Source organism: Tyto alba, unplaced genomic scaffold (genome assembly GCF_018691265.1).
Source record: "Tyto alba isolate M040663 unplaced genomic scaffold, T.alba_DEE_v4.0 Super-Scaffold_12, whole genome shotgun sequence".
Taxonomy (NCBI): Eukaryota; Metazoa; Chordata; class Aves; order Strigiformes; family Tytonidae; genus Tyto; species Tyto alba.
In genome coordinates this window covers 2,375,520-2,400,578 of record NW_024881274.1, presented here as the reverse complement: position 1 = coordinate 2,400,578, position 25,059 = coordinate 2,375,520, and the positions used below count along the sequence as shown (strand labels likewise).

Here is a 25,059-nt window from a genome sequence, read left to right as displayed (position 1 = left end):
CGGTGGGCGAGCGCCAGGTGGAAACTTCTCAATTAAAGCAGAGAAATGTTTCACTGTTGTCAGTTCATATCTTGTGGGAAGTCCGGTGGGCTGGAGAAAATGAGCAGCTTTATTAGTGTGCAGGGCTCTTGTCTGGAGTGTAACACCTTAGCGACAGCGAAGGCAAAGGGCTCGTCGGGGGCTGCAGCAGCAGCTGCTGGAGCCCAAAGCAGAAACGGGCTTGGAAACCCATCATGGGTGATTTTCATGCTGGTTCCCTTGACACAAGCCCTTCCACAGATCCCCAGCACCCTCACCTCACTCCACAGCTGTTTTCTGCAGCCCCGGGGGACCCAGCAGCATTTGGCATTGGTTACATGGGGCATGCTGCAAGGTAAAGACACTGGAAGAATGGAAAATTGATGAATTAGCACCAGAACTGTTGACAGGAATTACCGGCCGTTGAATGCCTTATCCGTCATCTCTCATGTCTTGGTCATCTCACGCAGCAGTCTGGGGGTCTCCACATGCTGCCCATGCCCGTAGCTGCTGTGGGCATACGCAGCACGGAGCGGTGTGGCCCGGGTACAGCCCCGGGGTTAGGGCCAGATATTCCCTATAATTGCTGCAAACAGGAGCCCTCCCCACAGCAGCGCCTGGCAGGCGGCTCGCAGGTGCCGGGTGACCCCAGGAAGGACAAGTGACTTGCCAAAGGTGACGGAGGAAATCGGTGTCGAAGCAGCGGAGCCCATGTCGGGGTCTTGCATCTCCATCCCCATCACGCACGTGACTTTGAGCGAAGCCCACTCCTCTTTTCTCAGCAGCAAAGAGCAGGATTTTTGTTTAGCAAATTCTCAGCTGCAAAAAATACCTCTGGCAGGATCAGCACCCCCTTAGTGAGACCACATTAGCTCCGGAGAAAAGCTAACGGCGGTGATGCCGAGGCTGGCGGTGGAGAAGGGCATCACCAGCCGTTTACATCCTCGTTACTGGGCAGGCAGTGCTGGGCAGGGTACCGGGCTGTGCGGTGCAGCCGCCTGATGCTGAAAGAGTTTGGCAACACCTCCTCGAATCGAAGTCGCCTGGCAGCGCGAGCGGTAATTGGAAAGATTTGTCTTCCTTAAACATCCCGGCTTCAGCAAGATTTGGAAGCGTGGCTGGGAGCGGGAGCCTGCAGTGAGGATCTCAAGGACTTTGTTTTAAGATAGAAACAGCGTAAATGCTGGAGACTTTTAAGACAGCTGCTGTAAATCTTCCCTCTCCCATTGGCAGCATTAATTATTTCATTATTTTCATTGAAAAATTAGATTTCCTACCAGGAAGACACCCAGCTGAGAGAGAAGGAAAAAAAACATCCCACCCCAAAACCCTCCTTCCAGGCAGGGAAGATGTAGAAGATGACTCTTAGCTTGAGCGTGTCCCCTCTTCTGCAGGTTTTGGCAGAGTTTTGGTGCTGGGGGAGGGAAGGGCACATTTCTGCCTGGACATTCTGTAACTGGTTTAAAATTACACTGCGGGCTGCGATGCCTTTACCCAGGAGACCTGGAGGGCTCTTCAAGCTGCCTGCCTGGAGCAGCATTCAGCTCCCTGGACAATGCTGTGTACCCCAATCCCTTCTCTCCATAAAATAAATTTTTTAACCTAATTACAACCATTACAACATACACATGCTACTGCCTCCTCTGATTACACTGCAGGGACCGGCTGGGCATCAGCCACCTTCTCAAGCCCTGAATGCACATGTTTTATTCAGACCCCTGGTCTTTCTTTTTTTAGAACCGAATCTCTATATCTGGGGCAGGCACGTGCTGCTCCTTCAATCAGTCAGAGCAAAAGGTGGAAAAGCCCCTGAACATCACCTGAAGGACTGAGTCCGGCCAGTTATTGGGGTCCTTAACCATGTGTTTTATGCCATGAAACATAAATGCAACAATCCTCCAGCTGGAGAAGTATAGAAATAAAGATAAAGAGAAGGTTGTTTCATGTCTCCCAGCTCAGAGCAGCCTCTGTATTAGCTATAAGCACTTCTCCCAGTGACAAAAAAAAAAAATAGGTGTGGAATTGGGCAGGCTTGCCTTGGGGCGATGGTGGGCGCCGCGCGTCTTTGAGATGGGCTTTGGGATGAAGAGGATTTATTCATGGCTCGGTTAGAGGCTTGTGTCTTTATTTCTGGATCTCTTACTATTCCGTGTGGCCATGCTCAACTCTATCCCTTTGTCCCCCCATCCCAGTCTGGAAATGAGAGTGTTTACTGGGCTTTTCTTACTGATCTCCTGCCTTTCCAGGTATGCAGTCACTTAGCTCAAGCGGGGCCTTGCATCTTGGTGCCAGGGCGATAAATCTGGATCTTTATACCAAGAGCTTTCCAAAAGCCCCTTGTTGAAAGCAAACTCTGGTTCTGTGATGGCATGTGACCTCATTAAATCTCCTTTTAAAATTAGCTGTCAGTCCTAAAAAAAGGAACAAAATCACCTTTTCTCCTCCATCTGCAGTGGCTGAGCCCTCTGATTCCTGCAGAGTGACACTTTTAAGATACATTTACCAGTTTGGGAACTGCATCATTAATGCAGTAATGATGTCCTGCTGGTTTGCACTAGTAGCATTGTAAGAGGGACTTTGCAGATGTATCAGCTGTGCGTGCTGAGTCAGCAGAAGCAACCCCGCAAAGACAATGCCAGCAGGAGGTTTCCTCCATAAACATGGTTGTTGGGTTATGTCGGCCAAGCTGGTGCTTTGCTGCAGACTCATGCCTAAAGGGAGATGCTTTCTGTCTGAAATCTCAGACCAAAGTGGTCCCCTGAAGTTTAAGGGGAGCTGGGACTGAGGTCCTTCAGGCGACTCAGGAGGTGGTGCAGGAGAAGGCAGCGCATGATGGACAGTTGCAATTAAAACAAGAGTGTCTTGATGGAGACAGTGGAAAACATCCTCTCTGGGAGCCTTTCTGTACACCATGGCAGTGGTTGTGTCTGAATGCAACGTGAAAGGATCTGGAATGCTTTACATGGACATGTGAGACCATAGCTGCTGTTTTCTGGGGTTTTCACACCATTTTAGGTGGGGAGAGCGAGCCAAGGTCCCCATGGCACCTTGCAGCAAGAGATGCTCCAGCCATGCAGGGGAGCAGTTTCCATGGCAATTGCTGAATAAGGTTTGTTTTCCCATGAATGGGTGTGCCAGCCGGCAGCTAACCCCCACCCAGCTGCTCAGTCACCCCCCCCCCCGGTGGGATCGGGGAGAGGATCGGAAGAATGAAAATGAGAAATCCCATGGGTTGAGATAAAGACAGTTTAATAGGTAAAGCAAAAGCCGTGTGTGCAAGGAAAGCAAAAGAAGGAATGCCTTCACCCCTCCCCATCGCAGGCAGGCTCAGCGTCCCCAGGACAGCCGGGCTCCATCACACGTAACGGTCACCTGGGGAGACAAACGCCATCACTCCGAGCATCCCCCTCCGTGTCCCCCTTCCCCCCCCAGCTCTATATGCTGAGCATGACGCCATACGGTCCGGGATGTCCCCGGGGTCAGTTGGGGTCAGCTGTCCCGGCTGTGTCCCCCCCCTCAGCTCCTTGTGCCCCCCAGCCACTCGCTGGTGGGGTGGGGTGAGGAGCAGAAAAAGTCTGGGCCCTGTGTAAGTGCTGCTCAGCTGTGTTATCAACACTGTTTTCAGCACAAATCCAGAACAGAGCCCCATACTAGCTACTGTGAAGAAAATTAACTCTGTCCCAGACAAAACCAGCACAACGGGCAAAGCCCTGAGCTGTGCAGGAGCTGGCTCGGGGCACGCCGTGCCATCACCCCCCAGACAGGTCCCAAGGGAGGGCAGGACCACCTCAAATAGGCCAGTGCCCTTCAGCTCCCACCACTCCCGGCTTTGGAGGGTTCCACCTCAATTTTTCCCTTTTCCTGGCTCTTTCGGGTGAGCCTTGTGCTATAACAAGCCTTTCCAGACCTTGTGTTGTGTGTGGCCTTGGGGAGGCTGCAGTATCCCCCCAAACCCCTGCACCAGACCATGGCACCAAGGCATGGGTGAGCACACTGGAAATTATATTTTGGAGGGCTGATCCCCTGGAGGAGGATAAATTCCTCCTGCATTTGGCTCCTTTTAATCCCCTTTTCCCAGCTGGGTTTTACAGCATCTTCACTGCATCTCGGCAGCATCACTTGAGCCTCTCCCATAACGGATGGGATCAAATAATGTTACTTCCCCAGCTCGGCTGCTCCCCGCTATGCCACCAGCACAGCACGTTAGAGAAGATGAAAAGCGCACTAAAAATGGCAATTTCTGCCAACTTGGCAATAAAAATTTAAGAGGCTTCAATTAAGCAACAGGTTCAAAGATGGAGCAATATTGTTTAATAGGGCTCTAGTGTGCCTTGGAGACTCATCCCTTCATAATGCTTGCATGGGACAGAGAGCATCAGCTACCAACAACTGCAGTATCAAAAGTGTAATTACAGAGGTAGGAAAACAGGACTCGGGGTCTGACAGCAATTGCTCTGAAACCCACATTTTCAAACAGGGTGTAGGCAGCAGTATTTGAAAATTAGGAGCAATTAAATAGCATTTCCCATGTTTCCTAACCCTTGCTCAGAGCATCTTCTCCTACCTACAGTCTTACACCTCCTCCTGGAAAAACATTCACTCTCTGATTTCTTTTTGTTTCCTTCAGTCCCACACACTCTCCCAGTTGATTTCCTCCAGTATATCATCAGACTCTGCATTCATTTAACAACGAGAAGCAAAACTGGCAGGCAGCAGTGGCCAGCCGCATGGAAAACTTCATTGCACAGGAGCAGATTAAAGCAGGAAATGTAAGAAAACGATTGCATGGCTGTTTTTGTAGGACAGCGGAGTGGTTTTGCTTGGAAAACAGCATGAGGAGTGAATCAGCCTGTTTGTAAAAGGATACAGAAGAAAATGGGTTTGGAAGCAAGTGATGGAAATGAGTCAGGGCCAGGAATGGTACGTCTGAATGGGCAGAGATTGGAAAGGGCTCTCTTAGGGAGGAGGTCAGAAAGAGAAAACTTCAGGGATGTAGATGAAGTAATGATTTGGGTGCTCCTGCTAACCCTTCACCATATTATATGGGTAATAGGCTTCTTTAAAAAAGATGGAAAGCTGCTCACTGAGGACAGAAGAGCTTCAGAGTGTCCAGCTCCCACTGTGCAACCCCCCAGCTCGGGCACCTCTGTAAGAGTTTGACCAATATCGCCCAACAAATACAGCCAACGGTGTCTGGCAGAATGAGGGGGAACACCTGCTGCCTGCAGATATACCAAGGAGGTGACCAGGAGGGAGAGGGCAAAGTTTTTTGCAATTTAAGACAGAGTTTGCATGTGAGCAAAGGGTACAACTCACTTAGGGGGGAGTTAGAAGCGAGTTGTAGACAGTGCAGCAAACATGGGGAACGGCCGTCCAACGGGCCCTGGGAGCAAACCCAGGATGAGGTTCAGAAGGGGCTGCCCTCTATTTTTGGGGGAGCCACAGGACATTTCAATATTGCTATTTGATTTTTAAAATTATTTCCAAGGAAACTGGGACCTGGAGGAGCCTGGAGCTCCAAAATCATGTTTCCCTTCTGATGCCTACTCACCTCCAGCACCTGGGGACTCATGGGCTGTATAACTTGTCTGAGTTCTGCTCTGGGGGGACCTTCCAGGTGCTGGAAGGGTTAAGCTCTTGTCCTTAAAGATAACAACTTTGATGTTTGTGTGAATCGAATGGGAAGGAACAATCACACCCAGCACAGCAAAGGGAGATGGCAGATAGACAACTTCCAGCATCATTAACTGGGAGACAGTGCAGATGAACTGTGTGTACGCTGAGCTTTTTAAGCATTTTACAAGCGCTAAAGCTGCCTGGGATTGAAATTCTATTAAGTCGATGCTATTTGATGTCTCATTAAAGAATGGAGGTTTCTGGATATTATTTCATTTGGAGCAAATGCAAACACACTCCGTCTATATTTTGCAATGTTCAGGGAGAGGTTTACATCCCTCCTTGCTGATCGCTGCCCGAAGTTTGGTGGCATCGGGTAGGGACCCGCATGCGGAGGAGGCAGGAGAGGGGCTGAGCTGTATCCCAGAGCGGATGCAGAATACATCCCCAAAGCCAGATTCATTGCAAAGCCCAGATGCAAACTGGGCTGAAACTGCCCCAACCTCATGCTGGAAACATCTCCACTGTGTTTCTGCATCTTCCCTGTTGCATAAAATTAAGCATGCAGAAAAAAAAAAAAAAAAAAAAAACAGAGATACCACTTAAATTAAAAAAAACCCAACTCTCTGGCTGCAAACAGATGTTGGCAGTTATCAGGAGGCTCAGGGCCAAGAGCAGCGCGTGAAGGGCAGCAGCGTGGCCAGGAAAAAGGGAAAAAGGGCTGCGACAGGGAGGAGGCTGCGCTGAACACCCCCTGCCCAGTTTGCCGAGAGAAGCCCTTCCTTTCCTTGCGTTTTGGGCAAGCAAGATCCATGCTGCTTTGAAGGAGACAAGTCAATTTGTTCCTTTTCCTTTCGGCGCCTGCCAGTTTGTGACTGATTGTAGTAATCCCTAATAGCCAGGATCAAGAGAATTTAAAAAACATTTCATTAATTAATTAAGTATTAACGATTGTGAAAGCGTAAGGGCGCGATTTTGTCAACCTCAATTAGAAGTTAAAGCTGAATTTCTATAGGCGTGAGACCACGCAGTGCCAGGGAGGGGTATGTGCGGGCAGCCCTTGGAAAGCTGCCACAGCAGCGGTGCAGAATTAGAGCTCAGTGCTACTCTCTTGCAGGAACTGAGGGCAGAAAGTGTCCGTGCTGCCTTTTCCCCTGCTTTTCCTTTTGCTTTTATTTTTTTTTCCCCTCCAGCTTCAAAGAAAAATAGTTTGTCTCTGGTGGTAGCAGAGCAGGGTGGAGGGGAGCAGCTCAGCATCCTTGGGCGGCTTCCACTGGTCCCACTCCGGAGCCCTCCAGCCAACCCCAAATTAGCATCTGTAAGAGGGGAAAGCGATTCTCACAAGAGGAGATGTGGCTACACATTTCCCAGGAGGGGCTGCAGGGGAGAAGAATCAAATCCAATTAGCATCTCCCCTGCTTACAGCGTTTATGCAGCCACGGTCTGCAGGATTGCTCTGTCACACGCGCTCCTGTTTGCTGGCTAGGGAGGCAGGCTCAGCTGCCCCATGCGCTCTTCCAGGAGATGCTGTGGCCTCGTTAGCATCATGGGCAAGAAATTCAAATGTCAAATGTCGAAAATGAGTTGCTTGGGCAGCTCTCTGGGGCTGAGCGCTTTGTATGTAAAAGGTTTGCTTGAGGTTGCAGCCTGGAGAAAGCGCACGGTTTGGCGAGGAGGGGGTTAAGGAGGGATGCTTTTTCTGGATGGGTTCACCATTGCTTTAACTTGCAGGGCACTGGGACTCCTGTGCCAAGGCAGGAGCAGCAGCAGCAGCAGGGATGGGGCTGGTCTGCAGGGGGAGAAGCCACAGAGGCTGGAGGGAAGAACCTTGGGATCCTGCTCCATTGCACTTCAGAGCAGTAAACACACCGTGGGCTGCAAAGAGCTTGTCCCCTTGGCTTAAGTTTTTTACTGCAAGGTGCACTGTTTGATGGGTACAGCCATACCCAGCCCTGGGGCTGGATAGTCTGCTCTTTGAAGAATAACGGGGCATTTCAGAGGATGCGACCCAGCGGTCCTGGCAGTCGCCTCGTACCTGCGAGCGATGCTGCTGTGGCTTCAAACACAGACAGTAACAGAGCAGCTGCCTTCAGAAATAATTGGAAATAAAAGCTAGAACAAGAGCTGACTACATCAGAGACTTGGTGCGTTGGTGCCTGCTAACCAAACCCACCTGGGAAGGGCGAAGGGAGCTTTCCTGGGACCAAATTACCATTGGATGTTGAGTCAGGATCTGGGAAAGGTGGCTCCCTTACTCTCTGCAGAGCCCCATCCCTAGTGATGTGCCTTCTCCCTCCGGAGAGGTCCCACATCCGTATCTGGCTGCTGATCAGAAGAGAGTTTGCTTCTGATTGCAAATTACAGAGCACGAGGGAAGCAATGAGCCTTTCAAGCTGTAATTACCATGGAGGCTCCAGGTAATAGCCCTTGATGAGCCCCTTGGAGAGAGTTCATTGACTTGCTCAAGGGAGGGAGGGTCCAACCCTGCCAGCCCAGGGAGGTTTGTCTCTGAAATCGTCCCTGTAAGGAAGAAGCACAGATTTGCCTGTCACACTTTAAATGAGCCCTTGCTGCAGTGCTGCTTTCCACTGAGCTGGTGATGGACGGGGAGGCGTGCGGATTCCCGGTGCCGGTCCCCCGGGTGTGGGAGATGCTTTGGTTACAGCTACCGCATCTCAGGGCTCTGCTCGGAGGCACAGCCAGCAGCAAGAAATCCCTGCCCTGTGATACAGAGCTGTAAGAGGTAGGAATTAATATAAAAGAAGGCAGCACTGAGGTGCCTGTGGCTCTGTTCCATGGCTAGGAGTTTCTCTGGGGAAATTTCCTTTAAAAAGTAAAAATACGAGCTTCCCTGGAGTCTCCTGTTGGTCCCAGACATGACATGCTTTTCTCCAAAACAGAGAAAGCCTTTATACTGCAGAGCAAAAAAACCTCCACCACTGTTAAATGTACCAAGAGGGTGTTCCTGCTCTTAATTGTCAGGTAGTTGGAGAGTGGTGGGGAGAGCAAAAGTCTTGGCATGTAGCAGGGCAGGTGCGTTGCACCTATTCCACGTTTAGGAAGCCGGAGAAAAGTGAATTATACGTGCACACTTCTGCGTGTGCAAGTGTAGGCATGCAGGCGTGTGTGTGTGGCAAGGCAGCAAATCCCCAAGGAATGCCATGCTTTTGGGGAAATGCAAACCAGCTTTGCTTCGTGGCACAGGGGTAGTCAGTGCTCATCGTCCTGGCTACAAAACGGGCCCTAACACTGTTAATGAAGTTGCATTGATTAGGATTTAATTAATCATTCAGCTCATGTTCCTCCTGCAGACGTGGTGCCAGTTCACGAGCACTGTGGCTCAAATCCAATGCTGGCTAAGCAAAAAAGTGTGTAAGCTAAATATCTGTTGGCGACTCCATCGTTTTCTGATCCTGTCACCTACATTCAGAATAAAATTTAAAGGGCTTAAAAGATTTGTGTGTAGCTCTGCCTAGAAGAGAGATGATACCATCTGAGACTGCAATTATTTATTCTCCTTTATCATACAACGTGCAACATATGGGCCCTTTTCTCCACCGCGGATGACTAAATGATGGCATCTGGTACTCTATTATATTGCAAGTGTAAAGCAAATGAGAAAAGGTCCCCTTCAGACAGGATTTTGCTATTGTCACAAAGACACTCTTGATAATTTCATTCCAAGGTGCTGCTTTGCTGACTTTCAAAACCATCCCGTTCAGGGCCAGGCCTGTTCCTTGAAGGGTGCTGCGTTTGCTGGGAATGGGTTTTTCTCCCTGTGATGCCTCAGCTGGTCCCTGCAGATGGGATCCCTCCGTCACTTGCTGCATCTTCACACCTGATGTGGATATTGTCTGCTCTTCACATTGGACTCACTGAGCACAGAGATCTGCGCGTGTCTCGCCAAGCAGCTGAATGGCTCTCACTGCTATTGCTTTCCAAAGCTTGAGCAGCAGCATGGGTTTAGGCTGATTTTGGGAATGCCTGAGCTCACGTCCTTCAGCAAGCAGCCCGGGCACCCGGGGGCGAAGCCAGCTCCGGTGTGCATAGCATCCCGTTGCTTCCCTTGTGCGCACCAGGATGCAGAGGCGCTGAGCAGACCACGCAGATCTGCTATGGCTGAACGTCACTACAAAGTTTTCTGTCTCGTTGGCACGTGAGACCAGGTTTGCTGCTCACAGGAGCAGTGGGAGGGAGCTGGTGATTCCTGGCTGGTGGGGTGTCCTGGGTTGAGTGAGTGGTGGAGTTTTTTGGTGGCAGGGGAGGGGGCTATCGGGGCGGCCCCCTGTGAGAAGCTTCTCAAAGTTCCCCCAGCTCCACGTCAGCTCCACTTCTGTTTGGGAAATTGAGCCAATCGGCTGCGCCTCTGCGATAACGTATTTAAGAAGGGACGTGGTGACGGGCAGTGGGACTTGTGAGGAGGAGTTGCTGCAGCTGCATGAACACCAAGGTCAGTGGAGGAACGGAGGAAGAAAGGAGGGGGGAGGTGTGCCGGAGCAGAGACCCTCCTGTATCCTGTGGGGAGACGGCAGGGCGGCCCCCCCCTACCACCCATGGAGAGCTACGGTGGAGCAGACACTGATTTATGGCCTGTGGTTTCCGCCTGCTTGATCAAGGTGCTGTGCCCGAAGAAGGCCGGGGTCTCATGGGAAAAGGCAGCCCCACTGCTGTAATTCAGCACTGGGAGGATTGCAGCATGCGGGGGAGTCCCACGCCGGAGCAGCTCAGGAAGGGCTGCAGCCGTGGGAGAGAATCCAGTTGGAGAAAGTTGGTGACCCATGACGGAGCAATGTGGGGAACGCTGCGGCCCATGGGAGGAACTCATGTCGGAGAAAGTTTGTGGAGGACTGTCTGCTGTGAGAGGGGGACCACGATGGAGCAGGGGGAACAAGTTCCAGACACTGCCCTCACCGAAGATAAGGGAAGTGGCAGCACTGCCTGCACCCCCCATTCCCTGCCCCTGCGCCACTGGGGGAGGAGGTAGAGATGTCGGGAGCAGAGCTGAGCCTGGGAAGAAGGGAAAGGTGGGGGGAAGGTGTTCTCAAGATGTGGCAATGCTTCTCACTGTCTTACTCTGTTATGTGTTGTTAGTGTCTGTAATAAATGTATGGGTTTTTTTTCCTTCCCCTAATGAGTCTGCCTTTTGCTCGTGACCATAAAAGGGGGATTTTCCCCCATCGCAGTCCTATCTTGAACCCCAAGCCTGGCTCTCTGTCCCTTCTCATTGCCGGAGGGGAAGGGAGAGAGAGCTGCTGCATTGTGGTTGGCTGCCAACCAGGCCCAAACCACGACATGGGGGAAGCAGAGACAAAGCGGGGTTCACCATCACATGGAGACGCCCTTCAGCCTTGTGCAGGCAGAGTCTGAGCTTTTCTAGGGTCTATCCTTGGGGTCATGCAGACCTTGAACTACCATCTCATCATGAGGAGGACCTGTGGCCCTTCTGAAATAAGGTTTTGCCACAGGGCTGTCATGTCCATGGTTCCAGCTGGTCCCATAAAGCTTGCATCAGCCTGTCAGAGACAGAAGTAACTGGGAACCAGTGTAGTGCCCATAGATGCAGCAGGCAAGGTGCTAGAAAAGTCAAAGCACCTCTGGATTCCTGAATGGGAACTGATCATGGCAAAATTGTTCTTAGAAAAGGAGTTATTTTGGCTTGGCTGAGTTGAGAGCTTGTCCAGCCCCACAGGGCAGGATCACTCTCTGAAGCCTGGCATCTTCCCCAAACTCTCCTTTAGCTTCCAGGTTCCATGCCCCTCCAAGGCAGACTGTTCCCATACCCAACTGTCCTCACTACAAGACATGCTCATCCCAACATCTCAGCATTCTCTTCCTGGCTGTAATTTAAGCCCATTACGGGTTTTTAATGCCTGAGTGGTTCATAAGTCAAAGCCACAGGGAGTTTTACCAGTGCCCCAGCACTACAAGATGGTGCACAAGGTGAACATCTTTTCACAGGGTGCTTTGAAGAGCTGGAGCTCTGCTCTCAGAGGAGATCTCATAGGGCAGACCTAGAGCAGAGCGTGGGCTCTGAACAGCTCAAACCATGGTAGTTTTGTCATAGTCACCCCAGGGTCCATGCCTGAAGGATTCATGGGGTCATTATTTATGCAACAGCATCTGCAGTGTGCCTCCACTTCATGGGTCATCTTTCTCCTCCCTTTCCCACACATCTCCAGGAGAAACCCAAAACAAGCATCCTAGAGCCTTGCCGCTAGGTCCTAGGCTCATAGTCCATCAACATGTTTACATATTTATTTTAGGATGTGATCAATGTTACTACATTTTTTTAAAGGAATGTTTTTGTTCAGCCAACGTGCTTTGCCAGCACAAAACGTTCTGTGTTTGGAGCAAAGCACAGCAAATTGGATGCTGCTTTAAAACACAAAGAAGGAGGGGTTAGGGGAATGCTATTTTTTGCTCTCTAGCAAAGAGTAGTGCAGAGCATTTAGCAAAGATAAATGAGAAAGGCTGCCAAGCTGCAGACAGAAGAGGAACAAGGTAGGTTTGGCCGTGGAGGCCAGAGGGTGACTGGTTTTCCTCCAGCATGTTCTGGTCTCTGAATTAAGGTTTCTGTTGTGGATTGTGGAGTCCTGCTTATCTTATCTCTGCATTTGTGTTAAATAACGAACAGAAGGTTTTGCATTGCACTGGCACTGAGCAGAGCAATTTATGAGCCTCACACGAGGTGGTGTGCAAATGGGGGAGAAGACAGGTTCCTCATCATCATGGGGTGCCAGGAGAGCAGATAATGTGTTTCGAGGTCCACAGGGCTCTCCCTGAGCATGGGTGAGGACGTGATTGGCTTGCCCGTCTTCTCCGAGGCTGCAGCGAGGTATTGCTCTGCAGCCCAGCACCATCTCCCGTGGCAGCACTGCTCTGAGCAGAGCCATCCCTCTGTGGGGAGCATGAAGGTTTGGAGGCTCCTTATGGCACCTGTCTGCCCTTTCCTTGGCATTTTTCACCTTCTGCAGCAGTCTCTAGTTGCTGAACTGTTCTTGGTCCTTTCCATGTGCTTCCCAAGTCCCTGGACCTCTCTGAGGGTTGTGATCTGCTGCATTTTTCATCAGTGAGAAAAGTGCCTGAAGGAAGGAATGGTGCAAATGTGGCAGCTTTGCTCATACCAGCGCAATCACAACAATTGCCAGGATCTCACTGCCACCCCTTTCTGCTCCTCAGTGTCACCAACACTGGCTGCATTGTCCCCACGAGTGTCACGTAGTGGCACAGTTCAGAGGTTAGAGCAAGCCAGAGATGGCAGCTGTCAACATAATGGTGCCAACGACCCCGTGTTTGCTCTCACCAAAGTGGGAGATGATTTGCACGTTGGAGCCTCCTCTCCAGCCCCTGCATGGGCAGGATTTTCCCAATGGTGCAAGAAAGATCACAGAGCTGGTCTTGGAGAACCTCTGGTGCTGCACGTCTCTGACGCACCATCCTGCTGCAGCTCTGCTCCCAGAGGTGCTGGGTTGGAGGGACACAGCAGAGCAGCTCTGGAGCAGAAGAGCTTGCAAAAGGCTCTCACTTGGCAAAAGCCATGCTATGGCCTTCCCTTGCAACAGCACCGCTTGGTCCCCTCCTTAAAAACACCATTAAAATTGTGCTCTGGGGGCTTCTCTGTGACAAGAGGGGGGAGATGCTGCACCCCACTCCTCGCTGCTGGTCCCCAGTGTCCCCTGACACCCTGCTCCTCCCTCTCTTGCAGCTGACGTACCTGCCTCCACCGTGGGGTGAATGTCGCTCGTCGGATATGGGCTTAGACTTCTTTCCCATTTACAGTATCACGGCTTGCAGGATCGACTGCGAGACCCGGTATATTGTGGAAAACTGCAACTGCAAAATGGTTCACATGCCAGGTCAGTGTGCCGGGGCCAGGCAGGGACCCCCTCCCTCCACCCAGCCTGGATCATTAAGGGTTAATGAGCTGGAAAGGGAACAGGGATTAAAGAAGCTGGGAATACCTTTCCCTAAGGAAAGAAGGATGCTAATACCCTTTGCAAAATGCCGTGGAATAAGGGCAAGATGTGGCAGAAGGACATGGGTCTGATTTGCCCCAGTTAACACCCCTGGGTGGTATTTCCAGCAGCCCCCTCCTTGGTTTGCAAGAAAAGGCAGCAGGCAGAGGTGGGGCAGGCACCAAAATACCTCTGCTGCCCATCCCCAGCCTGGGTTCACTTTGCCAAAGGGAGGTCTTTGTCGTCCCCGTGGAGAGCCCAGCGGTCCCCAGCTCCCTTGCAGCAGCAGTGGCTGACGCTCGTGTCCTTTCCGTGCAGGGGATGCTCCCTTCTGTACCCCGGAGCAGTATAAGGAATGTGCAGAGCCTGCGCTCGGTGAGTACCACGAGATAACCCTGGGCACCGTGGTGTCCCAAGCTGGAGGGACTTCCAGCAGCCTGCGTCCTCCTGGCTGGCAGGACTGGGGTGATCTAGAGTAGCTGCAACCCAGCGATGGGTTTTGATGAGACCCAGCTTGTTGGGAAGGGCTGGGTGCACCCTGGGATAAAGTTTCTTCTGGTTCTGCATGGGGCATGGGGCTCCTTCGGTGCAGAAACCCTTGGGATAATGGGCACCCCAGGATATGTAGGAGGGGAGCACCTCTGGGCCTGGGTTTGGGCCTGGGCCTGGGATGGAGGGACCCATTTTAGGTCTGGATTTAGAAGACTCAATCACCGCGTGTTCCCTGAGCAGATGCTGATAATGGAGTGTAGCTTCCAGCAGAAGGCCTCTCTCCGAGGTGGTGGGGATGACCGTGCAATTAAGCGGAAGGGAAGTGGCCAGGAGTGGGTTTCCAGCAGCTCTTCTGAGATATAACTCCTTGGCCCCATGACCTCTGCTCCCACATCTGCTGTGTGTCCCTGACTCCATGAGATCTAACTCTGTGACCTTCCCCAGGTTTGCTTGCTGAAAAGGACAGCAATTACTGCATCTGCAGGACACCCTGTAACCTGACCAGATACAACAAAGAGCTCTCCATGGTCAAGATCCCCAGCAAGACTTCGGCCAAGTACCTGGAGAAGAAGTTCAACAAGTCAGAAAAATATATTTCGTAAGTGTTGCAGAAAACAGATCTCTGCTGCCTTATGGGGGGAAAGTGTCTGTAAAGCCCCACTGGCTGTTTAAACCAGGCTGTGCTAAGACCAGACCTTGCCAAGGCCTCCGTGACCAGACAGAGGTGTGTCCTCCAGGGAGGGTTAGGGTGAAATCCTTGAAGACGTGAGGCATAGGTTGCTTTCTTCTCAGCAGACATGTTTCCAGACAACTGTATATTCCTTCCTTGGCCTTGTCTTCATGAGCATACTTCATACCCACCCCAAAAAAGTGCAAAGCCTTCTCTTGTTTTGACAGGGAAGCCCAGTCTTGCTGGCCCTGTCTGTGATATGGCTGCTCTTTACCTACGTCTGGGCTGTGGACCTCAGACAGACACTGCCTTGGACCTCTCCCAGCCCTGGGCCCGTTATTGCCTTGTGGAGGCAGCTAGAGCTATTCCATATTAAGCATCCTTTGGACTCCTGCAGTTACCATCAAAGTGAGATCCCGAGCTCAGATCCTGAGAGATTTTTGGGAAACGTTTTCCATCATTTTCCAGCAGATGTTTCTGCTAAGGCTGCCAGAGTCCTAATGGTGCCTTATGGTCTTGGTCTCCAGGAGGTCCAAGTGTCTGTGGGTTGCTGAGGGCCCTAGAAAGAGAACAGTCAGGACAGAGAGGTGTATAAAACCCCAAAGTCCCATTTTTTTTCTTGTCCCAAAGCACATGAGGCCACTGGTGGCTGATGGGCTGATGCTGTTGTCCTCTTTCTACAGAGAGAATATTCTTGTGCTGGACATATTTTTTGAAGCACTCAACTATGAGACAATTGAGCAGAAGAAAGCCTATGAAGTGGCAGCCTTACTTGGTAAGGAGAGATCAGGGGTGCAATCTGGAGTCTGTGTGAGCCTGTGCTGGAGTCCATGTGTGTTTACGGGGCAGACAGACACTATGAGTGGGTGCACAGCTTATGTGCATTGCCTTGAAAATCCCAGCAAGGTCTGGACATCTTCCTGGCCAGCGCACTTTCAACCCCATCTCTGATTTTCCTTCCAACACCAAAGTGCCTCAGGAGTGTCCTAGGGACCACAGCTAGTCCGTGTGTCACCCGTGAAAGATTAATGTGAGCCGCTCCATCTCTGCTTGCTGCCAGGACCCTATTTGAAAATCCCGGGGCCGAGTGGGTGGTGGATGCTCTCTGTGGTGCCCCGCATGCTGGAAGAGCAGTGTGTGGAGGAGAACAGCTCTTAAAACCATCCACCCATCACCTCTTACATGCTCCAAACCCATCCTCCTTCCCAGCCAGGCCAGCCAGGACTCTGAGCTCTTTGCCTTTGGGTGGTGCCCTGCGTCTTGATGGAGAAGGTGTAAGAGTTGTTGGGTGCCTCAGCCTCAAACTGGGCCAAGCTTTGTGGGTGCCAGGCACAGCTTTGGGTGTCTGGGACCTGTTTGGGGGGTGGAGGTGTTCAGTCAGGAGAAACAAGCATGCTCTGTGCCCACATTCAGCCTTGCAGCCCCCCACGTGCTACCCCAAATCCCTCCTGGGATGAAGGGAGTGATCAGCACCTTCATTTGCAAGCTGGAGCCGGGCCATCCCGTGGGGCCAGACACTGGGAGACTGCCCTGGGATGAGGACACTGCAGGGAGCAGATCACCCCACATCACCCCACAGTGGTAGCTCTGCAAAACATACCTGCTGTGAGCCCTCTGCGTCAGTTGTGGGTTCCCCAAGAGTGAGGAAGAGGAGGCTGGTGATGAAGCCTCTTTGACACAAGCCTCCTTATTTGCACGACCTCACCTGACCCTCATTCACAGGGCACTTCAGGCTTTGGACAGTCTCATCTTCCCCCACCCTTCAGTCCCTTTTGAACCAGCACTTTAACCCCAAACACCCTTTTTCCTCTTTCTTCTGTCTCTGTCTCATGGTCACCCACAGCAAAGGTCCCGTAGCCCCCTCCACCCATGGGTGCCTTTGCTCTGGGGAGCAGCACAGTTGAACTACAAGTGTTTTGCAGTAAAATCCATGAGATTTGTCTTCCCTGAAGCACACGGTTTGGCATAGCACAGCATTTCATGTCAGCAGTTATCTTTACAGCAGATTCCTGGAAGTCTCCTCTCCCCATGGTACCTCCTCCGCAGCCCTTCCCCAGCCCTGGGGGACTCAAGCAGAGACAGCCTTGAGATGCTCCCCTAAAAAAGCAGGCCATCTCCCTTTCCTCTATTTGGCAGGTTTGGGTTTTTTCTTGGCTCCAGGGGACATTACCTAATTCTTCTCCAGCATCTTTCTCCTTCCCCCGCCCAGTTTGGGAATGGGGCTTTGGGATTCCTGGGATGAAGCCTGCTGTCTCACTCTGACAGATGGCTTCCTCGGATGCCAGCGTGCAGTATCGCATCCTCATTAGGCTTCCAGCTGATGGCCTCATTAGCAGGAAAAATGCTTTAGTGGCCAGCAATGTCCTTCCGGGGATGCTTTTCATGGCATTAGAAGTGTTGGTGTTTCTGGGGGTCATCCCTTGCGTTTCCCCACTCTTTGGGGATGGCAGCACCCAGAGCAGCTGCACCACGGTTGTACAGGTGCCTGTAAGAGCATTTACACCAGGGATAAAAACCATCCACATGTTGTTCTCTCTCCTAGGTGACATTGGAGGCCAGATGGGGCTATTTATCGGTGCTAGCATCCTCACTATACTAGAGCTCTTCGATTATATATATGAGGTAAGACCCTCGCCCTTCACCTTATTGCTCTGGCAGGGTATGGGTTTGCCAGCCTTGATGGCAGGCTGGGGTGGTCGTGGACCACCACCCTCCATTCCCAATATGCCCACGTGGATGATTAATTTTAATTAATGATACTATATAGTTAGTGCTCTACAGTAGTGCCGCATAATCGGTCACGGCCACGCAGCGTGGTGCAGAAATCCCTGCATCAGCAGGGGCTCTCGGGGGAGGGGGGGCTGGCATGCAGCCATGGCATGGCATAGCCAGGTTCACTTGGCACCCTGCCTCCGCTAACGAGGTTTGCTTCTCGCTTGGGCTAATTAAACGCCATCTTCGTGTGGCTGTGCTGCTTCCCACCCTGAAGCTTGCACTGCCTGGGGTGCTGGCTGGGGACCTGCTGCTGCACCCTCCTGTTCCCGTTCCCAGTTTGAGCTTCTCCCAGCAGTGTGCCTTTATTATCTTCTCATAAAACCACCTTTAATTAATGCCTGAGTCCCAGAGCAGCCATCAGGCAGGAAAAGCAGCAAGGCCAGACCTGGTAGTGCTGCCAGGGGGTGGAAAAAAAACCCTGTCCCTGTTACCTGCTCTCTGCAGCTCTGCCAGCAGCCCTGGAGCAAGGAGCTTTCGAGGAAGCACCGAGACGAGCTCGAGCATGGTCCCGTGGCTCTGTGGTGGCCGAGAGCAGCTGCTCCAGAGAAAAATGCAAGCCCTCTTTAATGGGAATTTTTGCAATAAGCAGTCTAGAGGGGACGTTGCTTCCTGGCAGCCCTCCCTCCTCCCGCCCTCCAGCAGCAGTTACGACCCCTGTGTGTTTTTAATCTCTTTTTGCCTAAGCAAGTTCCCCCGGTGAGTGCTGGTGTCTCAGCCCAGCAGCTCAGCATCTCCCAGTGGATTTTGGCTTTTCTATGCCATGGTGCCAACAGAGGCCTCGCTGGTGCCATGCTGTCACAGCCTGCCTGCGGGCATCATCCCTCCCACATCCTCCATCGCTGCCCCTGCGAGCAGATCCGAGCTGCTCTCTGCACCGTCCCGTCATTTGGGCTTTTTCCACCCCATTTTTCACCTAAATGGGCCATGGTCCAAAACAACCCTCTCTGGAGAATGCTCCCTGCTAGCCGTTGTGTTTCCTTCCCAGTCCTTCAGTACATTGCAGAAGTCTTTGTGTTGGGGGCCAGGCTCATGATTTTTGTTTATAAAAGACGGATTGAGGCAGGGAGAGGGGCTGCAGCTGAACACAAGCCACCGAGGAGCAACCTGTTTGCACCAAGATGACTCCAGGGAACTGAACACGCAATCATATGTCCTATTTTATGGCAGGAAAGAATGAGTTTATGGCATGGGATAGTTTCAGGGAGTATGCAAAGACTTAAGGAGACAGGCAGTTCCCAGCAAATATGGCACATCCCAGCACAAAGCCCTTTGCCCTTGTCCCTGGGAAGGTGCTTCCTGCTAATTTAGCTCATCTACTCATTGCCTGGTGATTTCAGTGCAATGGTTTGGGCCCCCTGCACCCAAATATGCAATATCTTAGGCCTGCATAGCCCAGCACTCTCATAGCCCCCTCGCAGCCCCGTATCATGATGGGACGGGGGATTTTTACTCCCATGGGTATTGCAGTCAGGGTCATTCGTGGCTGTTGCATTAACATGTGCCAAGCCAGGCGGGTGCACAGGGACATCAGGCAACCACGGTCTCTGCTCCAAGCTCACTAGGGCATCTTGAAAAACCTCTTAATGTTATTAAAGTTGGGATGCTGGCTTTATGTTTTAAGACAGTCACTCCCCATCACGGTCCCTTCTGGGCAGCTGTTAGCACTTGGTGGCATTATTCTGCAATAAAATATATTGAAAATTACAAGCATAAAGCTCATAATGGCTTTGAAGTGCAAACAAAACCTGCGCCTCAGTTTATATCTCAGGCTGAATGCACACAATATTTCATTAAAATTGCCTATTCCTGGCTTACTTGAGGTTCTTTCATAAGAAGGTAATAAGAAACCTCACAAAGTTTGGGCTTTTCTTCTCTGTTTTACTCCTTTGTTTGACATCTGCTTATAAAACTTGGCAAATAGTTTCCTCTTGCTGTGTTGTTTTTTGTTTTTTTTTTTTTTTTTTTCCTTTTTTCTTCTTTTTGGGTAAACATGTCTTAAGAGAGCATCCTGTCTCCTTGGAGAGGCTCTCCGTGCACACCTGGGGATGCACCCAGGTTCACCCAGCTATGCTCTATGTGGGGCATCCTCACGGTCACCCGTGACAGATATTTAACCACACCAGACAGGGAGAAAAGGAATAAAATGTCTTAAACAATGCCTAATCTACATAGTTGATTTAATCTGCTTAGGGTTTCATCAGGGTAGGGTTCAGCGAACCTAAGACATTGTGTTTTTAACTGAAGTGTTTGTAAACTCTTTGAGCTTGCCAGCAGACATATATAACTATTGTTTTCTGGTGGGTTAGCCAAAATCTGATAAAATACTGACCCTAGAGATGTTTTTTTCGCATCACTTGCTCAGTACAATCCTCCTTTTGGTCCTGCCCCAGGGCAGAGTTGTGCTTCTGGGCTCATTAGGGTCCCAAATCCCCACCACGCATCCCTGCATGCCAGCCACCATCCACCTCGCTTCCTTAGGAACTGACCCAATTTTCCACCTTCTTAGCTTTCTTTTTTTTTTCTTTCTTTTCCCCCAGTGAAACTTTTTCAGAAAAACACTAATTTTTCAACTTTTCTGGGATTTCCCTTGAAAATACATTCTTCAGCAGCAGCAGCTGCCAGGGAAGTAATGTGGCTATGAAGGGAAACGGTGCTCACATAGCTGACATTTTTCAATAAACCCTCGAATATATTTTAAAAGTTGAGGTTTGGGGTGGGTTTTTTTGTTTTTTTTTTTTTTTTTGTTTTTTTTTTTCCACTGTGAAGAACTGAGTTTCAACACAAGGGCTGGTTTTCTTGGAAAGATTGTCTCCTCCTCCGTATCCCCTGGGGCTGTGCTGAGGCTGCTCCCTGCCCCGGGGATGCCCACGCAGGCAGGGCAGATGCCTTGCCTGTTCCTGCCCACCTTAACCCAACCTCCCTCTTTTGCAGCTGATCAAGGAGAAATTATTAGACCTACTTGGAAAGGAGGAAGAGGAAGGGAGCCATGACGAAAACGTGGTAAGGAGCCCCCTTGGGAGACAAGAGGAAATTTCCCTGCGGTTGGATCCGTAGGCAGGCGAAGTCGCTCCGTACGGACGCAGCTTTGAGTTATTTCCGAAGGATTGATGCTGTGGCTCAGCCAAAGAAAGGAGATAGCGGTTGGGGAGGGACGGGGAGCGTCCAGCGGCCCCCGGGGTAACCCTGTCCCCCGCTCTCCATCTGCAGAGCACTTGCGACCCCATGCCAAATCATTCGGAAACCATCAGCCACACTGTGAACGTGCCGCTGCAGGCCACCCTGGGAACGCTGGAGGAGATCGCCTGCTGACACCGTCCGACCGCTCCACAGTGCCAACACCTAAGGAAGGAAAACTGCACAGGAAAGCAGGGACCGAGCTCAGGTTTGCAACGGGGGAAAAAAAAAAAAAAAATTAAAAATATATTAAAAAAAAAAAAAAAGGAAGAAAATCGCTATGCATTAAAAAAAATAAATATATATATTATATATATACTCTGCCAAAACCAAGCGAGAGGCACCTTGGACTTGACTTGTGTTGTCCTTTCTTGTGGGGGGGTTGTCTTCAAGATGTGAAGGCAGCAGCTCATTTTTGAACTGTACAAAACAAAGAGACCACCACCACCACCACCAAAAACAAAACCGAAGCCCCGCCATTTCACATACTGCCAAATGTATAAAGCACTTGCATGCCAGTTCTTTTTATGGCGATATATTCCTATCTGTCTTTATAAGCTCTGTTCCTCTTTACAGTCTCTGATTTTCACTACAAGAAGGAACTCGCGGGCCCAGCCATCCCCTGAAATCACCATTACTAACGTCGTAGGCTGAATTAGAATAAAGAAACAAAAAGTCGCAGCTCTTGGATTCTTCTTACGTTCTTGTCCTTCGTGTCAGTCTGTGATGAATCTTAAGCTGAGCCGGGTCCCCCGAGGCCGGGCCACCGCCGGGGCTCCTCAGCGCTACCAGTCACCCCAAGGTGAGCATCCCTGGAGAGGGGCCGGACCGGGTGGCTCTCGGTGGATCGTCCCCCCCGGCTGCTGTGTCGTGCTCCTCCATCTGCAGTGCCTGGATAGTCCGTCTGCGGCAGGTGGGCAAGGGGCGGTGGGTTTCTTTTTTTTTTTTTTTTTTTTTTTTTTCTTTTTTTTTTTTTTTAATTTTTTTTTTCTTTCCCGTTAACGGATTCTGTGCTTTCTCCTCGTTCTCATGACTGATATTAAAGCTGGTCTTGTGGAAATGGCCGGGCTGTGTCATTTCTGCCTTGCCTACCTCCACCCCAAGCTGGAGCTCCCGGTGCAGCCTCGGCACAGGGTGAAGGGCAGACTCTGGGACAAGCCCACCCCGGGGGCTGCCCTGGGCCCTCCCTCACCCCCTTTACCCCTTCCACTGTGTCCTCACACACCTCCTGAGGGGGTGGGCATGATGCCATAGCCGTGCTCAGCCTCTCACGCTCAGTTGCGTCCCCGTCTGCTCCATGATGGTGGGTCCAGCTCTGCTGTTGTGCACTGCGGTCATCTTGGAGTCTCATTTATTAGTGATCAGGAGTTTAAATAGAACTGGGTCAAAATGATGCTGGTTTACCCCAATAAAGAGAAAAGGCCAGTTTCCTGGAGCTCCAAACCCTGCTGGTTTTGTAGTCTGAAGGAATGGGAGCTGGATGCGATGTGGGGTGTGTTTGCACCTCTGCCAGCTCAGGGCTGGGTGCTGCTGAATGGCCAGTGACCATCACCAATATGGTGGCCCCAGTGGGGAGAATCACAGCTGAACGGTGAAAAGCTGTTTTGGGAGATGTCATGGTTTGAGCTCAGAGGGCAACTGAGCACCACACAGCTGCTCACTCCCTCCTTCCCCCCCCCAGTGCTGGGGAGGAGAAAATAAGTAATGGCTCAGGATTAGAGAAGGACAGGGAGGGATGACTCACCCATTACAGTCACAGGCAAAAGACAGACTCATTAGGGAAAATAAAAAATAACAAAAATTTAATACAGACACTAACAACAGCAACACTTAACAGACAGAGTAGGACAGTGAGAAGCATTACCACATCTTGAGAACACCTTCCCCCCACCCCTCCCGTCTTCCCGGGCTCAGCTCTGCTCCCGATATCTCTACCTCCTCCACCCAGCAGCGCAGGGGCAGGGAATGGGGGGTGCAGGCAGTGCTGCCACTTCATCCATCTTGGGTGTGGGACTCCTGGAACTTCTTCCCCCTGCTCCAGTGTGGTCCCTCTCTCACAGGAGACAGTCCTCCACAACTTTTCTCCAACTTGAGTCCTTCCCGTGGGCTGCAGCCCTTCCCGAGCTGCTCCAGCATGGGACACCCCCACATGCTGCAATCCTCCCGGTGCCGAACTACAACAGCAGAGGCTGCTTCCCACAGGATCCCAGCCTCCTTCAGGTGCAGTCACCTGAGACAGTGTGGGACACCCCACAGACCATAGGTTGGCATCTGTTCCACCATAGACCTCCATGGGTGGTGGGTGGGGGGGGTGCCACCCTGCCATCTCACCACAGGATACTGGGCGGTCTCTGTTATGGCACACCTACTCCTCCTTTCCTTCTCTGTTCTTCCACTGACTTTCGTGTTCACATAGATGTCCCAACTCCTCCTCGCAACTCAAACTCCTCCTCCCAGGTCCCTTCTTAAACACATTATCACAGAGGCACAGCTGATTGGCTCGGCCTTGGTGCAGAGGTGGGTCCGACTTGGAGTCGTGGGGGCTTTGAGAAGCTTATCACGGGGCCACTGCTGTAGCTCCCTCCCCTGCTACCAAAAACCCCACCACTCACTCAAACCCGGGGCAGGAGAGCTGACAGGAGTCCCAAACCTTGGGAGGGAGTCACACGAGCCATGGGGAGTGAAGGTCAGCCCAGATTTACCTGCAGGGGATGCTCCAGATGGGAGGTGTGTTGGGGTTTGCAGCCAGCGGAGGGCCTGAAGACATTCCTTTGCTCTGGAGTACGTGCAAATCCATCCCCTGAGTGCCCATGTTCATGCACAAAAACTTTCCTTTGGGACAAATTATGATGCTCAGAGCATGGTGTGAAGGGCTTCTGGTCCATCACTTGTTCTGGAGTAGACCATCAACCAAGAGCAATGTCAAGCAAGCAACCCGCCAAGAGTGCTCAGAGCAGATCTCTGTCCCGAGCCACCCAAATCAACAAGAGCTCGGACAGAAGTCCCAGCTGGGCAGCCATGCAGACAGCCTGTGTCCTGCAGTGTCTCCGGGAAGGGCAGGTCCTGTCTCTGCAAAGCCCAAGTCACATCCCCCCATCCTATGCCACCAAACCTGAGCCCACTGCCCTCCCCACCTTGCTGACAGCAGGCCCTTGGAGCAATGCTCCCAAGTCCCGTTTTTTCCCCCAGCAGCCGGGTTGAGGGGTCTTCTCTGGCTGCTGCAAAACTGTTTCTTACTCCGCAGGGGCCTCCGATTAAGCATGAGCTGTGTCACCCAGGAGCCACATTAACACATCCCACAGGCTATTCACCTGCAAGCTCCTCCTCCTTGCCTTGTTCTACAGCAGCAGGTAGTCTACAGCCCCTCAATGTTTTTCTCCCTTAGATAAAAATAAAAGCAGTAAGGCTTCCAACAAAATACCTGGTTTGTGGGTTTGAACACACCCAAAATGAACTTCACCAAGCAAGGACGCAGGCAGAGTCCTTTCAGACATCAAGGAGCAGCAGACAGGTTTCAATCCAATCCTTTAAAGCCTGGCAGAGAAGTGCTTACAGGATGTGTGTTCAGGTGTGTGGCCTCTAAAGGGTTAAGGGTGACAGTGACGCCAAGAGTCACTTCCATGTATATAAATGTCTCAGTTTGGCAATTTATTAAATTTCCATTAAGAAATGTTGGTAGAGTCATTGGAAGTCTGCTGAAACTTGAGGTGGAACACCACCGGGATGCCTGGAGATGAGGTGAAGAGTTTTGCTAATGCCATCTATAGAGGAAAACCACTTGAAGAGGGGGAAGGCGGGGGCGGGCGGCAGGAGGGTGACATCGCTGACTGCTCCTGAAGAGCACACCCTCCACCGGACTTGCTGAAGAGCTCATTTTGTGTTATCAGCTTTCATTATCTTCTGAGACCTGGATGCCGGCCACTCAGTCATTATCCATGGGCTGCCCAGCAGCCATCAGCTGGTACCAAGTGCTCATCGACAGCCTGGCTGCAGAGCTCTGAAGCTGCCGAGCTCTGTGTCCCCCTGCCAAACCCCTCTGCCAGCTTGGTCCCAGTAGCCCCGTCCGGACCAGTGGAGGGAGTTCATGCCGGGCCTGGCTCGAGGTGACCCATTGCCACATCTCCAGGCTCTTAGCCATGCCCATGACAGCTGGTTGAACAAGTCATCAAAGCCCAGCCTGGGCTGGGCTCCTCGTGCAAACTGGTCGTTCTGTCCCTTGTGCTCATTAATGGCTGGGAAGGGAGTTGACCCTATAGCCATGGTGGACCTTCATGCTGTTATTTCTTGTACCTGAAGGAGCAGGACCACCTCCACCTTTGGGTTGGAGTCCAAGGTTGAACTTGGGACTTTACGGGATCT

The 25,059-nt window shown here is 51.5% G+C and overlaps 1 protein-coding gene across 3 annotated transcripts in view; it reads left to right on the top strand.

Moving 5' to 3' along the window:
* Nucleotides 1–21,381, top strand: part of ASIC2 (acid sensing ion channel subunit 2) — a 507,564-nt gene extending 486,183 nt beyond the window's left edge. For 2 of the 3 annotated variants that reach the window (XM_033006339.2, XM_042787473.1), the window contains exons 4-10: nucleotides 13,340–13,490; nucleotides 13,908–13,964; nucleotides 14,526–14,679; nucleotides 15,435–15,526; nucleotides 17,294–17,373; nucleotides 20,458–20,526; nucleotides 20,734–21,381. In XM_033006339.2, the coding sequence (XP_032862230.1) occupies nucleotides 13,340–13,490; nucleotides 13,908–13,964; nucleotides 14,526–14,679; nucleotides 15,435–15,526; nucleotides 17,294–17,373; nucleotides 20,458–20,526; nucleotides 20,734–20,835 (705 nt within the window). In that variant the 3' untranslated portion in view covers nucleotides 20,836–21,381. The remainder of the gene's footprint in view (nucleotides 1–13,339; nucleotides 13,491–13,907; nucleotides 13,965–14,525; nucleotides 14,680–15,434; nucleotides 15,527–17,293; nucleotides 17,374–20,457; nucleotides 20,527–20,733) is intronic. The other variant, XR_004409049.2, reaches the window with a different exon arrangement.
* Nucleotides 21,382–25,059: the final 3,678 nt, after the last annotated feature.